Source organism: Scyliorhinus torazame, chromosome 2, assembly GCF_047496885.1.
Source record: "Scyliorhinus torazame isolate Kashiwa2021f chromosome 2, sScyTor2.1, whole genome shotgun sequence".
NCBI lineage: Eukaryota > Metazoa > Chordata > Chondrichthyes > Carcharhiniformes > Scyliorhinidae > Scyliorhinus > Scyliorhinus torazame.
Genome location: NC_092708.1, coordinates 168,888,546 through 168,902,226, shown reverse-complemented (window position 1 = coordinate 168,902,226; position 13,681 = coordinate 168,888,546). Strand labels below are relative to the sequence as shown.

The 13,681-nt window shown below is 45.8% G+C and overlaps 1 protein-coding gene across 4 annotated transcripts in view; it reads left to right on the top strand.

Annotated features, from left to right (window-relative positions):
- Nucleotides 1-13,681, top strand: part of dgkg (diacylglycerol kinase, gamma) — a 985,082-nt gene that overhangs the window by 182,420 nt on the left and 788,981 nt on the right. For all 4 annotated transcript variants that reach the window (XM_072479609.1, XM_072479595.1, XM_072479601.1 and 1 more), the window contains exon 3: nucleotides 8,635-8,711. In XM_072479609.1, coding sequence (XP_072335710.1) covers nucleotides 8,635-8,711 — 77 coding nt within the window. The remainder of the gene's footprint in view (nucleotides 1-8,634; nucleotides 8,712-13,681) is intronic.

Genomic DNA, 13,681 nt, shown 5'->3' with positions numbered 1-13,681 from the left:
TTGATTTACTGAGTTCTTCCTTTTACCTCCGCCTTGGCTAATTGGCAAGCTCTCTTTGTTGATTATGCCGTTTTGCCAGGTTTTCCTCTTCTTGTCAGTGAGATCTTGGATGGTGTGGTCGTTCTCTTCGAACCAGTCTTGGTGTTTCCCTGGTTTTGTAGCCAATAATTTCTTAATCGATTGAGATGGTGGCTGTCTTCAGTTCTTTCCAGGTTTCCTCTACTTCATTAGAATGGGAGATTGGAACTTTTGGAGGACATTGTTTAAATTCACTTGAAGTCGCTCAACATTTTTTTTTTCTGAGCTGTTTCTTCATCTTCTGTTGCTTCTGGTGGACTTTGATAGGTATAGTTTTGATGATGAGTGTATTCTTTTGGCCTCCGAATTGGATGATGATAAGTCAATCATGTGCCCGTGCTTTAATCGTGGATGTCTCCAGGAAGTCTTGAACTTGTCTTTTTGGTGGAATAGAGTGTGAGTGATGACAAGCTGGTGTTCCGCGCATCTGGTGAGCAGGAGAAACTTGTTGGAGTTGCAATTCCCAACTCCCTGCTTTCCGATAGTAGCTTTCCAGAGTTGGGAGTCCTTTCCAACCCTGGCGTTGAAGTCCCCAAGGAAGAACATCTTATGTTCCTTAGGAATGTTGGAAAGAATGGTGTCTAGCGTGGAGTAGAAGCCTTCTTTGAACTCTGTTAAGCAGGACCTGGAAACCTCAGAGTGATTTTCAAGCCACCATAGCAGTGATGCTTGGGAGATAAATAGGGCTAGAACAAAAAGGTAATTCTATAATATTTAAACAGTACCATAGGATATTCTGTGTTTAGTTGAACGGGCAGTCAGGAGCTCTGTTTAGTCTTTCTTCCAGTGATGGGCAAAGTAAAATTAAAATTCGGATGTTCACTAATTGTGACCCTTGAGTAAGATTGAATACATTTAATATATACTGAATATACAAGTTATAGAAAATGCTTAATCATTCATATATTAATAGAACTGTCATCAACTTAAAGTAGTAAAACAAAAGCAATATTTATACTTGATTAGATGCAGGAGTGCACGTTTCTCACAGTCAGTGTTGTGTACAATCAGCAGATACCTCCCTTCACGTGCCCTTGCTTTACCTGTGTATCACTTCAGGTATACTGATAGGAAAAAAGCTATGTGGCAATCCTGCAGGTGGGCAACAGTCAGCAAATTGTCTCATGGGCCGCACTCAGAACCCAGATGGGCCACATGTGGCCCCTGGGCAGCAGGTTTCCCACCACTGATTTATTCTAAAATATGCCACCTGAAACAGTACAAATTTCCTTTAATACTGCAGAGAAGGGTATAGATCATGTGCTTAAATCATGTTGTGGATCTGTAATCCTCTGACTCATAGGTATGTGTGCTGCCATTGACCCAATAGTGCATAAATCAGTGACTGTCATATTCTTTGGATGTAGGCCCGACAGAAAGAGTTTTTGGGATTATGCCAAAATGTGTAATTTAATGTGCTGAATGTGTCTCCATTAAACCAGACAAAGTATGGTGCGTTACTTTTTGAAAATACCAGTGCATCATAAACATTTGTAGATGTTTGCCATGATGGTAGGCATCGAATAAATGATCTTTAAAGAAAGAAAAGAAAGACTTGAATTTATAAGGTGCTCTTGATGACCACTGGACATCCCAAAATGTTTTATAGTTATTGAGGTACTTTTGATAAACAGTCACTTCTTTTGTAATGTAGGAATCACAGCAGCCAATTTGCACTCAGCATGTTCTCCAAAGCAGCAATGTGAATAATGGTTTTGTGATATTGATTTGATGGATAAATATTGGCCAGAACACAAGAGTAGCTGCCCTGCTCTTAATCAAAATAGTGCCGTACAATCGTTTATATTGTAAGAGTCCTTCCTGTTTATTTCCTTTGTTCCCATTTTCTTTTCTTTTATTATTTTTGGTCTGCAGACCCATAATGAAAATGTGCCTTTAAGTAGAGAACTCAAACTGAAGCAGCCTGCTTGTCAGGACATTGACAGACGAAGAGAAACCGACTCCTCGGTGCAGAGTGAATCTTAGGAACCGTTTTGGTGGAAGTCTGTTCTATTGGTTGGCTGTCAACCTGTGGGGTGGCTAGGGACAGTGTTCTGCCTGGCAATAGTCAGTGGTTCCTGTGTGATGCTTTCTCAAAGAACTGGGAAGAAGTGTTTAGAGCTTGGAAGTGAAAAGAACAGTCTCTCTCTCCCCGTCACTGCTGAAGTAAGAACTGCTTTATTGTTCTAAAAGCAGCAAGTGCCTGGCACACCTTTGCTGTAAACTCGAAATGATCTTAAATCTAAAGAAAAAATAGACAATTTTGCTAGAAGCCTCTAGACCCTCGAAGGATGAGGAGCTGTGTTTTCTCTTTCTCTCTGCTGTCAGTTGCCTGCTGTCTCGGAGAGTCTGCTGTGAAGATCATTACAAACTGAAGGAAAAGGAAGTACCCAACTGAAGGCCAACCTTCGGAAAGGTATTAACTAGAAGATATCCCAGTGCATCAAAGATCCTTTATTCTTTTATTTTTATTAGTATTTTCTTTACCTCACAACCATCCTTTTCCGTGTGTGTGTGTGTATATATATATGTGTATATAGAGAGAGTGGGGGTTGTTAGAAAGGGGGGCGTTCGGAAGAAGTACAAAGAACAACGAAAATTACAGCACTGGAACAGGCCCTTCGGCCCTCCAATCCTGTACCTGGCATGCTGCCCATCTGAGCTAAAACCACCTCCTCTTCTGGGGACCATATCCCTCTATTCCCATCCTGTTCATGTATTTGTCACTGTTGTACCTGCTTTCACTACTTCTCCTGGCAGCGAGTTCCAGGCTTCCACCATCCTCTGTGTAAAAAAACCTGCCTCGTACATCTCCTTTAAACCTGGCCCCTCGCACCATATACCTATGCCCCCTAGTAATTGACTCTTCCATCCACCCTTGGGAAAAAGCTTCTGACTATCCATTCTGTCCATGCCCCATCATAACCCTGTAGAATTTTATCAGGTCGTCCCTCAACATCCATCGTTCCAGTGACAACAAACCAAGTTTCTCCAACCTCTCCTCATAGCTAATGCCCTCCACACCAGGCAATATCCTGGTAAATCTTTTCTGTACCCTCGCCAAAGCCTCCACATCCTTCTGGTAGTATGGCGACCAGAATTGAACACACTATTCCCAAGTGCGGCTTAACTAAGTTTCTTTTTTTTAAAAAATGTATTTTATTACAATCATGTATCAAAACAGGTTACAGCAAATAAACACCCCAGGAAACATACTTCCCAGCAATCAACAATACAGCCTGTACAGATTACCCCCCCACCCCGCGACAAACAGCTCCTCGAACACGGTCACAGACATCCCCCACCTTTTCTCAACTCCCCCCCCCCCCCCCCCCCCCCCCCCCCCCGCCACCCACCGACCGGAGAGCCCCTTAACTCATACTTTATCTTCTCCACCCGCTGGAGGTCGTACAGGTCACCCAACCAGGTGGCAATGCCGACCGCCTCTCCAGTAAAATTCGCCGCCGTGCAATCAGAGAGGTGAAGGCCACAACAACGACCTTCCTCCTCTCGATGAGCTCCGGCTTCTTGGAAACCCCAAATATCGCCACTAAAGGGTCCAGGTCTAACTAACTTTCTATGAAGCTGCAACGTGACTTGCCAATTTTTAACTCTATGCCCTGGCCGATGAAGGCAAGCAAGCCTTCTTTACTAGCATTTCCAACTGCGTTGCCACTTTCAGTGACCTGTGGCCCTGTACATCCAGATCCTTCTGCCTGTCAATACTCTTAAGGGTTCTGCCATTTACTGTATTTTTCCCATCTGTATTAGACCTTCCAAAATGCATTACTTCACATTTTGCAATAATAATCAAGAAGAGTATTTCTAATGCAGGAGAGAGGCTAAGGCTGGAATAATGAAGGCTAAGAGGAAGCATGAGGAAAGGACATGACTTTCCACTCTCAAAGCCACTGGGATACAGCGAGATCGCTGAACTGAATGGTCTGGGATAGAGAGAGATCGATGGGTTGAATGGTTCGAGATGGAATAAGCTTGATGGACTGAATGGTCTGGGATAGAGATAGATAGATGGGCTGAATGGGCTTGGAGGGAGAGATTGATGGACCGAACGGTCTGGGATAGAGAGAGATCAATAGTGTTGAATGGTTCGGGATGGAGTAAGCTCGATGGACTGAATGGTTGGGATAGAGAGAGATCGTTGAGCCTAATGGTTTGGGATAGAGAGAGCGATAGATGGACCTAATGGTTTTGGAGAGAGAGTGACCGATGGGTTCCAGTGGTCTGGGATAGAGAGAGATAGATGGTCAGAATAGTCTGGTATAGAGAAAGATTAAATGTCAATATGGTCTGGGTTAGAGAGAGATTCATAGACTGAATGGTTTGGGATAGAGTGAGATCGATATGCTGAAAGGTCTGGGATAGAGAGCGGTGTATGGACATGAATGGTCTGGGATGGCAAGAATGGGCTGGGATAGAGAGAGATCAATGGGTCTAATGGTCTGGGATTTAGAGACATACTTGGACTGAATGATCTGGGATAGAGAGAGATTGATGGGCTGTCTGGTCTGGGAGAGAGAGCGATGGGTACAAAGGTCTAGGATAGGATGAAATTGATGGGAAGAATGGTCTGGGGAAACAGAGGAATTGATGGATTGAATTGTCTGGGATACAGAGATTGAGGGGCCAAATGGTCTGGGAATACAGAGAGATTGATGGACTGAATTGTCCAAAAGTATTTGATAATTATATATTTTTTGTCTATTTAATTATAATACTGTACATAATAAAAGGTTACTTGTGTTAAAGTTACTAGTGATTACAGTTTATTGGGGTCAGTCAAGATCCTCAGGTATTTTAAAATAACATCTAATTTTACTTGTGTTGCCACTCCAGGTCAAGTGGGGCTGGTCTGCGCACTATTTCAGGGCATCGTGACAATATCCATTTGAGAGGGCAGTTGGGTCCTTGGTTTAATGCCCTCACCTGAAAGGTGGCATCTAGGATAACATAGCACTCTCTCGGTACTGCACTGGATTGTCAGCCTAGTGGGATTTGAACCCCCAATCTTCTGGCTTGGAGGTGACATCACCACCAGCTGAGCCACACTTGTTTGGTTATGCCCACTTAGTACATGTATCTGCATGTGTTATGCCTGCTGTCTCCAAGAATGCACAATTTTTCCATCAGAACTTAATCTTGTATTAACTCAGTGACATTAGAACCAACAAATTGCAACCCGTTGAGATCTTGGTAAATCTACCAGCGACCAAAAAATACAAACCATTTCTGTGCTGGTCACTTTCAAAAGGTGGCACTGTGTCGAAGGCACTGGATATTCTGGGCAGAAACACGTGTTTGTTGAGTTAGTTTGCACCCTCATTAAAGTAAAATTACTCTTTCGGTAAAGTTATTCAGCGCTGACTGGCAACTGGTTACAGTTTACTCTACACAGCCCTGGCTGTAATAGAAAAGTAAATAATATTTTGTTAATATTCAAAGTAGCCATCCAGTAACTTCAGCTCCAGTGTCATATGCCTATCATTGCCTATCCTTTATTTTCCACTTTCTAATTATAACTGTCTCTGAAATATTCTAAAATATCCAAAGTCGTGACATATTGTGACAAAGGAGTAGTTGCATCTTGATAAATAATGAATACATAGCTGTTGACATTTAGCCTTAAAATTCAGTTCTTTCTCATGTAATGAGTTTTTTAGATGGAGGGTATAAATCATCCACTTGATCCTCCAGGAAAATCGAGTGACATCTAAAATGCCCACTAGAAGGGGCATGGGAAGGTCCAAAATTAAGTATGGAAGCATTTGGTATTGAATAACGTTTGCTTTCAATTGTTATTTGTTGGACAATTGGGAAAGGCAATTAAATTGGATGAATTGGATAACTCTTCAAAGAGCTGGAACGGGCACAGGGGACCAAATGGCCTCCTTTATGGTTTATGGTTCTATAATTCTAACTGTAAAGAAAATCCAGCTAATACTGCGGCGTGTTGATCCAGTGATTACATTGCAATTGTGTAATGGAGTTTGATATTTTGGTATCTGATTATTTAAAGCATGTCATTTTGTGGAGGCATATTTGTTGTTTTTTGATGGATGCCATACAATTCTAAATCCGCATGTAATTCACAAGATCACACGTTAGTTATGTACAAAGTTGACACAAGATTGACATGAATCTAATTGACGATTGGTATTTTTTTGCTTCTCCCTGGTGACCCACATTGCTTATACAGGTAGAGTAGCTCAAATACCACTACCTGAAAACTGACAGTGTCCAGACATTTTTTCCCACGCTCTAGTGAACCCTTTAACCCTACCTGACCCAGCTTGGAAAGGTCTGGGGAGTTGCTGGGTACTTATTGCTTTGATGTTTCCCATGATCCTGCGAACCTTGACCCCCCTCAACCCAGTGCAGATGTGGCAAAGGCACCCAGGATGAACAAAAGACTATTTATTGCAGAATGAGATAGAATTAGTTAACTACTGAGATCAGGACATTTGCCTATCCTTGCCACAATACAGGCTCACAGTTTAGGGTGTCACCATTAAGGTCACCCAAATAGAACCCAATTCAATCCATCGGCTCTGGTTGTCTTCTTGCAGCTTGCCCAAGTCAGTCGAGTACTGTACAATCTCACGGTAATAATAAACAAATAGTTCTCAGTTGCAACTACATGGTATTTTAGCACCATTTCATTTTGATTGATATTTTCTCATTTAAACAGGGTGGGCTGATGTAGGGAAGTGGGGGAGGCATGAAAGAGTCTGTGGTGATATACATCACTAAGTACACAAAGAGTTAATGTACATACACTACACCTAGCTAGACGCTAGAGGGAGCACCAGAGACATGACACACAGACATTCAACCAATAGGTCAGTAAGATAGGACACCACGATACACACACAGGTGACACTACCACAGGAGGGCATTACACCAACCCATATAAAAGGACACCTCACACATGCTCAGTCTCTTTCCAGTGGAGACACTCAATGAGTACAGACACAGGGTTCATTGAGCATCACACCCACCACGTGGAATGTAGCAGACTGGTTAGTCAGTCTGAGTAGCTCCAGCAGGATTAACAGTAGCGTCGAATCCATGTAGGAGAATTGTTAATAGTTTAATAAACGTGTTAAAGCTATCTCCAAGTCTGAACCTTCCTTTGTCAGAGTGCACATCAAGGAAGCAGCTTGTGCTACGTCAAGAGCATAACAAAACAGAGTCATTAATCCAATGTGTGTCAAGTGAATTAATATCAGCAACAACATGGTCATTAATCTAAAGTGCTTTGCAATCATACCAGTTTGTTATCATGTACCTATTTACTGAACTGAGGCATTCAGATTTTTGTTCTTGAAAACTGGCAATTTCTGATCTTGTTAAATTTGAGGTATTCTATCTGAATTGGAATTTAGCTCACGTGATCCAAAAATAATCTTTCAGGTTGGCCAAAATCAAAATATGCTAATTTACTCAAACATGTGGTTTTATGGTCTTTTCACAGTAAATTTTCACTACATTGTTGGCGCATTTTTAATTTTATGAACTCATGACAGTGACACTTAAATATGGATGGTTAACATGGAGGAGCAAACCTATTAATGCACTTGGAGAGAATTTAATGTTTGTCCCAATTAGTTTCATTCCTCATTTTTACTAATGACAATTAGCTCCAGATCATTTTAATTTGCTCTGCAAGTACAATAACATTCCTCACATGGATGGCTGCTTTTTGAGTTTTCAGTACCTCAGTGCTTCAGTTAAATGCCAAGACTATGTAAGGGGAACACATGTCATTTGTATATTACTTTGAAGTTGTCATTGCCAATATTCCTCAAATCACAGATGGAGTGATTGCCAAGATGCTCATGTGCAGCAAACACAAGACAAAAGTTCACCTTGGAATTTAAATCGTATTGGATTATAGTAATTAAATTATTAAAACTAGCAATTTCTTTTAAAAGATTGTCACATGATGATTGCTGTGTGAGGTGATGTTGGATCAAAGTATTTACATTACTGTGTAAAAAATCTAGGGTGCGATCTATCTGCCGCACCAAGCGCGACACAGCCGGTAAATCTTATGATACATTACGATCTGGGTCCCCCCCCAAAATGGGCAGGGTTAAATAAAGTTGAATATGTCTACATCGGATATACCCAGTGTCCAGGGTTGAATTCCCTCTCCTCGGAGGCCCCAGCTGGGCGCCGTTTAGCACTGGTCACCACAAACGTGGACCAGGCAGAATGGCATTTGGGGTGGTCTCTCAGGCGATCGGAGGCCCCTGGGTGGTTGGCTTCTGGGCAGGGTGGCACCCTGAAATGCTGATGCCACCTCTGCACTGCCAGCTGGTGCCCTGATAATGCCAACCATGCACCGCCACCTGGATGCTACCCTGGGTGGTAAATGGTGACCAATCCATATCAGGTGATTGTCTGAAGTGCTTTTCTCTACTGCGAATGGTGAAGTGTCAGAAAAAAAGTATTTCACAATATTTCAGAATTGAAGCCTAGAACAAAAATGACATTTGTATGTCTTTAATTTTTTTCATGAAATTTTGTTTACAGATTCTTCGAAGAAACTGAAAGATGTGCTTGAGGAATTTCATGGGGATGGGGTGTTATCCAAATATAACCCAGAACAGGTAACAATAACTTCCACTCCTGTTACGGTGTTTATGCAGTTTTTAAAAAACTAACACTAGTGTTATAATTATCCCATGCGTTGCTGAATATTTTTGCAGCTTTCAAAATAACTGTTTCCTGTGAAGTAAAACTAAGTAAATACATGAAAATAGAAAGTTTTTATTAACTTGCAGTGCAGCCTTTATGTGAACTTTATCCATCGGAGAACTTGATTATCCTCAAATTATCCTTTTCCAGTACTAGTTATGGAAGTATTATTGTTATTGCTGTATTCTCTGCATTGCATTGATTGCACTTGCCGTTGCTCCCAGTCGTAATGATAATTTAACTACTCTTGTAGCAAAGATTGCAGTTGTTAATTTTGCCGGCATCAATATGTAGCTTGCTTAACTGGTGGCATTAATAAACTAATAAAACTGGCTATTCCTTTTGGCAGAATGGCATGAGACTGCAAGGATGAACAAAAGATTGTGATTTTGTGCTATACAATTTATCTAAATTATATGTTAAACTCGGGGGGACTTCTGGTTGCGGCATGTAGGAGGAAATCACACGTTGGGATACGCCTGCCAGAGTCCAAAGTTGTAGGCTCTTTTCACACACTTTGTGTGGGGAAAGTTCATGAAAGGTTGTCCCCGTCGAGTAAGTTGGTGGAGGATGGCCAAGAACCTGTGGAAAAATCAGGGGAGGAAGGATTTGAGTGCTTGTGTGCCAGGAAGTTAGAGCACAATAAAGGGTGTGTGGGCAGGGAAGATGGCGGAGGCACGTGGGCCGGGAGGGGCTGCCGATATAACGGTGGATACATTTACGGAGGTGATGGAGTTCGAACGGCAATTCATTCAACACTTTGAGAGGGTGAGAGCCGCCCGATCTGGTTAATGACATGGAGGCCTGGTGAAACAGGCAAGGGTTTTCGGGCACTTGAAGACTTTGAAGGCCGATGTGGTGCTGTTGCAGGAGACCCATTTGCGTGTGAAGGATCAGGTAAGGCTTCCTAAAGGGTGGGTAAGTCATGTGGTCCATTCGGGCTTTGATAGTAGGGTGCTGGGGGGGGGGGGGGGGGCGTGGAGGGGGGGGGGGGGAGTGGTAGTTCTGATAAACAAAAAAATCGGGTTCCAGATGGCGAAGATGGTGGAAGATCCAGAGGGGTGGGGGAGGTAATACGTGGCATCACGGATCCGTATGTCACGGATCTGGTCCCGACGCTGGGGAGACATAATGGGGTACTGAAGTGGCTCGGAGCTTTTTCTGGGTATAAACTGAATTGGGACAAATGGAATGTTTTCTGGTCACCCCGCTGGGGAGGGAGACTAATTTGGGGGTGTTGCCATTCAGGGTGACAAACTCACATTTCAGGTACTTGGGACTACAGGTGGCAAGAGATTGGGGACAGCTTCGGGGGCTAAATTTTACAAACTTGGTGAGCAGGGTGAAGGCAAACCTACAGAGATGGGATAGTCTCCCACTGTCGTTAGCTGAATATCTTGCCATGGTTCTTGTTCTTGTTTCAATGCTGCTGGGTTTCTACCAAAGGCATTCTGTGTAGGGGTGGAAAGCATAGTTTTGTCATTCATATGGGATGGGAAGGTGGCGAGGACGAAGAGTGGTCCTACAGAGGGACCAGCAGTCAGGGGGGTTGGGGCTGCCAAACCTGCTTTTTTACTATTGGGCAGTGAATGCGGAGGAGACACTGGTTGGTGGGTGGGGGAGGGGTTGGAGGTAAGGATTCAGTTTGGGTAAAGATGGAGGCCAGGTCGTGTGAGGGGATGGGATTGTGGACGCTGGTGATGGAGGGGTGGTTTACGAGTTTGGGGGTGTTAGTGGAGAAGTACGGGCTCGCATGCGCATTCGGAAGCTTTTGGGTACCAGCAAATCCGCAATTGTGCAAGGAAGGTTTATTCAAGTTTTCCAGCTGTGCCTCCCGTGTCATTGGTGGAGAGGTTACTGTCGCTTGCCGGGTTGGAGGAGGGTAAAATTTCAGGTATATACGGGAGGCTGCTGCTGGAGGACAGGGCCTCTCTGGAGAGAATTAAGGTGAAATGGAGGAGATGTGGTGTGAGGCCTTATGGAGAGTGAATGTCACGTCGTCATGTGCAAGGCTCAGGTTCATACAAACAAAAGCGGTGCATTGGGCGCACTTAACGAGGGCAAGGTTGAGTCAGGTGTTTGAGGAGGTGGAAGACAAGTGCAAGTGGTGTGGGAGGGGCCCAGCGAATCACGAATCACGTACATATGTTCTGGGCCTGTCCTAAGCTGGCAAACATTTGGGCACTTTCTTCTGCACTGTGTCAGTGATCTGAGCAGGGAGCTGGAGCTGGGTCCCATAAAGCAGTGATCGTCAAAGTTGGGGGCGCGACCCGCGGGTGGATCATGGGCGTGTGTCGGGAGGATCGTGGAGCCGTCCGTCACGGCGCTCCCCATTGCAGTGAAACTGCATTTACTTTATATGGTAAAAAGGCATAGTTAAAAGCCGGCTGCTGCTCGCTCTGACAGATTCACAAGTGCTCGGTTCTAGCTAAGGCCGAGTCTCTCCCCCGCCCCCCCCCCCCCCCCCCCAGCGACTAGCACCATCCTACCCACCCGCAGAGGCCCAGCACCATGGCCTCCACCTTTGAGCTCGCCTGTATCTACAGCGTGCTCATCCTGCACAACGACGAGGTCACTGTCACCTAAGACAAACTCAATGCCCTGATTAAAACAACTGGTCTGACTGATGCACGATCAATGACCACTAAAGCGAGATTGTAGTCCAACTGAAGGCTTTAATAAGCTAGATGTTTCCCCCAGCAGCTCAGGTACAGAATGAAGGCTGCTGGGGCGGCGCAGGTTCTTATACCCCGCCTAGCAGGGCAGAGCTATCATACATCCTAACCAATAGAAAGCATACAGTTTCCACCAATGGTGCTCCACCCTATCAGGTACCGTAATACCTATAATACCACATTCACACCCTGTTAAAAAAGAGTCTGGCGGGGGTGGTGGCCTGATACTACAAACATGGTAACATGGTAGAATTAGTTATGGAGGTACCGTAATACCTCCGTACAGTGTTTTGTAACTATTTACAATTCTGATAGCTATGTACATTTGATGGTTTACATTTACAGTTTACAATTTAAAATGGAGCAATCAGTTTACAGTTTACAATTTAAAATGAAGCAATCAGTCGATCGGGGGCCCTGGTCGTCCTCTGTGATCGTCGGAGCTTTGGCGGTGACTCCAGTGGAGGCTCGAGCATCTGTGACTCCGGGAGCGTGGCTTTCATCTCCATGGCAGCTTCGGCACCCCTAGACGGCGCTGGTGGGGAAAACAGTTGACCTGGGAAGGGAGCGCCTGCGGGGAGCGTCGGTGGGTGGGGGGGCCTAGATGGGGCCGGCGGAAGGACCGATCCTCCTGTAAGGTGCTGCGGTGGAGGGGAGGGTGGGACTGGTGGCTGGGGTGTGCGTGGGGTTCCGGCGGGCGCCAGGTCTCGTAGGGAGACCGTATCTTATCGGCCGTCGGGGTACGCCACATAGGCGTACTGGGGGTTAGCATGGAGCAGATGGACCCTCTCGACCAACGGGTCAGACTTGTGCACCCGCACGTGTTTTCGGAGCAGGATGGGTCCGGGAGCTGCCAGCCAGGTCGGGAGCGAGGTCCCAGAGGAGGACTTCCTGGGGAAGAAGAGGAGACGTTTGTGAGGTGTCTGGTTGGTGGTCGTACAAAGCAGTGACCGGATGGAGTGGAGGGCATCCCGGAGGACTTCCTGCCAGCGGGAGACTGGGAGGTTCCTGGACGTAGGGCCAGTAGGACGGTCTTCCAGACCATTCTGTTCTCCCTCTCTACCTGTCCGTTACCCCGGGGGTTGTAACTGGTTGTCCTGCTCGAGGCGATGCCCTTGCTGAGCAGGAATTGACGCAGTTCGTCGCTCATAAAGGAGGACCTCCTATCACTATGTATGTAGGCGGGGAACCCAAACAGTGCAAAGATGCTATGGAGGGCCTTGATGACGGTGGTTGCGGTCATGTCGGGGCAGGGGATGGCGAATGGGAACCGGGAGTACTCGTCAATCATGTTCAGGAAGGTGGAGGGGAGGGGGCCTTTGAAGTCCATGCTGAGGCGATCAAGGGGACGGGAAGCCTTTATCAGATGCGCTTTCTCTGGTCGGTAGAAGTGCGGTTTGCACTCCGCGCAGATTTGGCAGTCCCTTGACGAAATGGAAAAAGCGAGTGACCCCTGGGTGGCAGAGGTCCTCGTGGAGGGCTTGGAGGCGGTCCACTTGTACGGTGGCACATGTGCCACGGGACAGGGCGTCAGGAGGCTCATTTAGCTTCCCAGGACCATACAAGATCTCGTAGTTGTAGGTGGAGAGTTTGATCCTCCACCGCAAGATCTTATCGTTTTTTTATCTTGCCCCGCTGTGCATTATCAAACATGAAAGCAACCGACCGTTGGTCCGTGAGGAGAGTGAATCTCCTGCTGGCCAGGTAATGCCTCCAATGTCGCACAGCTTCTATGGCTTGGGCCTCCTTTTCGACTGAGGAGTGGCGGATTTCGGAAGCATGGTGGGTACGAGAGAAGAAGGCCACCGGTCTGCCCGCTTGGTTGAGGGTGGCCGCCAGCGCTACGTCGCTCGCATCGCACTCGACCTGGAAGGGGAGGGACTCGTCGATGGCGTGCATCGTGGCCTTTGCAATGTCTGCTTTCATGCGGCTGAAGGCCTGGCGGGCCTCTATCGACAGGGGAAAAGCTGTGGATTGGATCAGGGGACGTGCCTTGTCCGCATAGTTGGGGACCCACTGGGCGTAGTAGCTGAAAAACCCTAGGCAACGCTTCAGGGCCTTGGAGCAGTGAGGGAGGGGGGAAACTCCAGAAGGGGGCGCATGCGTTCAGGGTTGGGGCCTATAACTCCATTTCGCACTAAGTAGCCGAGGATGGCTAGGCGGTCGGTGCTAAACACGCATTTATCCTTGTTGTATGTAAGGCTAAG